We start from the raw sequence: 1525 nt of genomic DNA on the forward strand, positions 1-1525 counted from the left end.
GTCATACAACAACAGACTGTCATACAACAACAGACTGTCATACAACATCAGACTGTCATACAACAACAGAGTGTCTTCAGTCAGAGGCTTCTTCAGATCTGTTGTAGGACAGACACTACAAGAGATTCTTCCTGTCCACAGCATCAGCATCTAGAATAACTCTTTAATGAAACCAGGATGATGAGTTACAACATTTAATTTCCCTCTGGGATTAATAAAGTATTTTTGAATTGAATTGAACTGAATTGAAAACACCGTGAAGACTTGGGACGATCATGCAGTCTGAGCGTGTTGAAAGCAAGCTATACTGTGTGAAACGCCATGTGATGGCTGATTCTTGTACTACAGCAAGAAAGCTGCACACAGCGAGAGCTGGCTGGGGGCACAGATCCCGACAACAAACAGTGGAAGCCTGTGGGTAAAAACACGGAGCGTCTTATTTATGTACAAAATTACGATTTATCTTATATTTAATAAGTGCAGCTTAGAGACATATGCATTTTTAGCCCGAGAATTACAGTAGTCTTTTAGAGCTCTCTCAGCCTGAAATGAAACCATTTAATTTAAATGATTTTTTAAACACTTTAAGGGTTTATTGTTTAAAAACTATACAGTAGTTTTTTATTAACAAAAAGCTCATTTTACGGTAATTAAAAAAAGTGCATTTTTCTCCATTAGTATGCCCACTGGGTCAACATGCACATCCTCCTCTGTTCTCTAGAGCTCAGAACTGATGCTTGGTTCTGTTGGCCTAGTTAGGAGTTCTGGACCCCCTCCTCTGTGCAGAGTCAGACCTCCTAGTGGGCCGAACTCCACTCAACTTCCACGTCTTTTTCTTCTTCTTCCTGTAAATTTTTTGGAACTTGACAAATAACTTTGAACCTCCGTCAGAAAGGAGGCGGGAGATTATCTGTTTGGCGGAGGTGGGAGGTGAAAGCAGAGGGTGATGGGGGTGTTTTGTCCCTGAGACTGCCTGTCTTTGCTGCAGCCCCTCGCTCCAACATGCTTTTTTTTTTTTTTTTTGCTGTTCAAACAATTTAGGGTAAATAATGTTTACCTCCAAGGTTTCTCAAAGTGAATAAAGCTCTGAAGCGCTGGGACAAATCCAAACCTGGATCCACCAGAACCCGTCCTATTGCTGTGATCTGCTCCACGGTAGCCATACTGCAACACAAAAAACAGCAAACAATAAGCATCAGCTCTGTGGTGAACTTAAACGCATCACCTGTTCAGACTTTTACAGGTGTGTTGCTGACGAGGGGTTACACAGTGGCCATCTTGGTTCCTATAGCTCAGGGGTATTCAGTCATAATTTAAAGAGGTTCAGTCAAGAGAAAATTTCACGAGACCAAGGTCCGGAAGTCCAACACTTGAATGTGAGATATTATTTTTATATATATATATATATCAATCAATCAACCTTTATTTATACACACACACACACACACACACATATATATATATATACATACACACACATATATATATATATATATATATATATATATATATATATATATATATA

General features: G+C 39.2%; 1 protein-coding gene across 1 annotated transcript in view; it reads right to left on the minus strand.

Moving 5' to 3' along the window:
- dohh (deoxyhypusine hydroxylase/monooxygenase) overlaps positions 1–1525 on the minus strand; it is a 71821-nt gene that overhangs the window by 51402 nt on the left and 18894 nt on the right. Inside the window, exon 2 of the mRNA XM_037686633.1 lies at positions 1058–1164. Coding sequence (XP_037542561.1) covers positions 1058–1163 — 106 coding nt within the window. The 5' untranslated portion in view covers position 1164. The remainder of the gene's footprint in view (positions 1–1057; positions 1165–1525) is intronic.

Source organism: Nematolebias whitei, chromosome 13 (genome assembly GCF_014905685.2).
Source record: "Nematolebias whitei isolate Nwh7 chromosome 13, NemWhi1, whole genome shotgun sequence".
NCBI classification, from domain to species: Eukaryota; Metazoa; Chordata; class Actinopteri; order Cyprinodontiformes; family Rivulidae; genus Nematolebias; species Nematolebias whitei.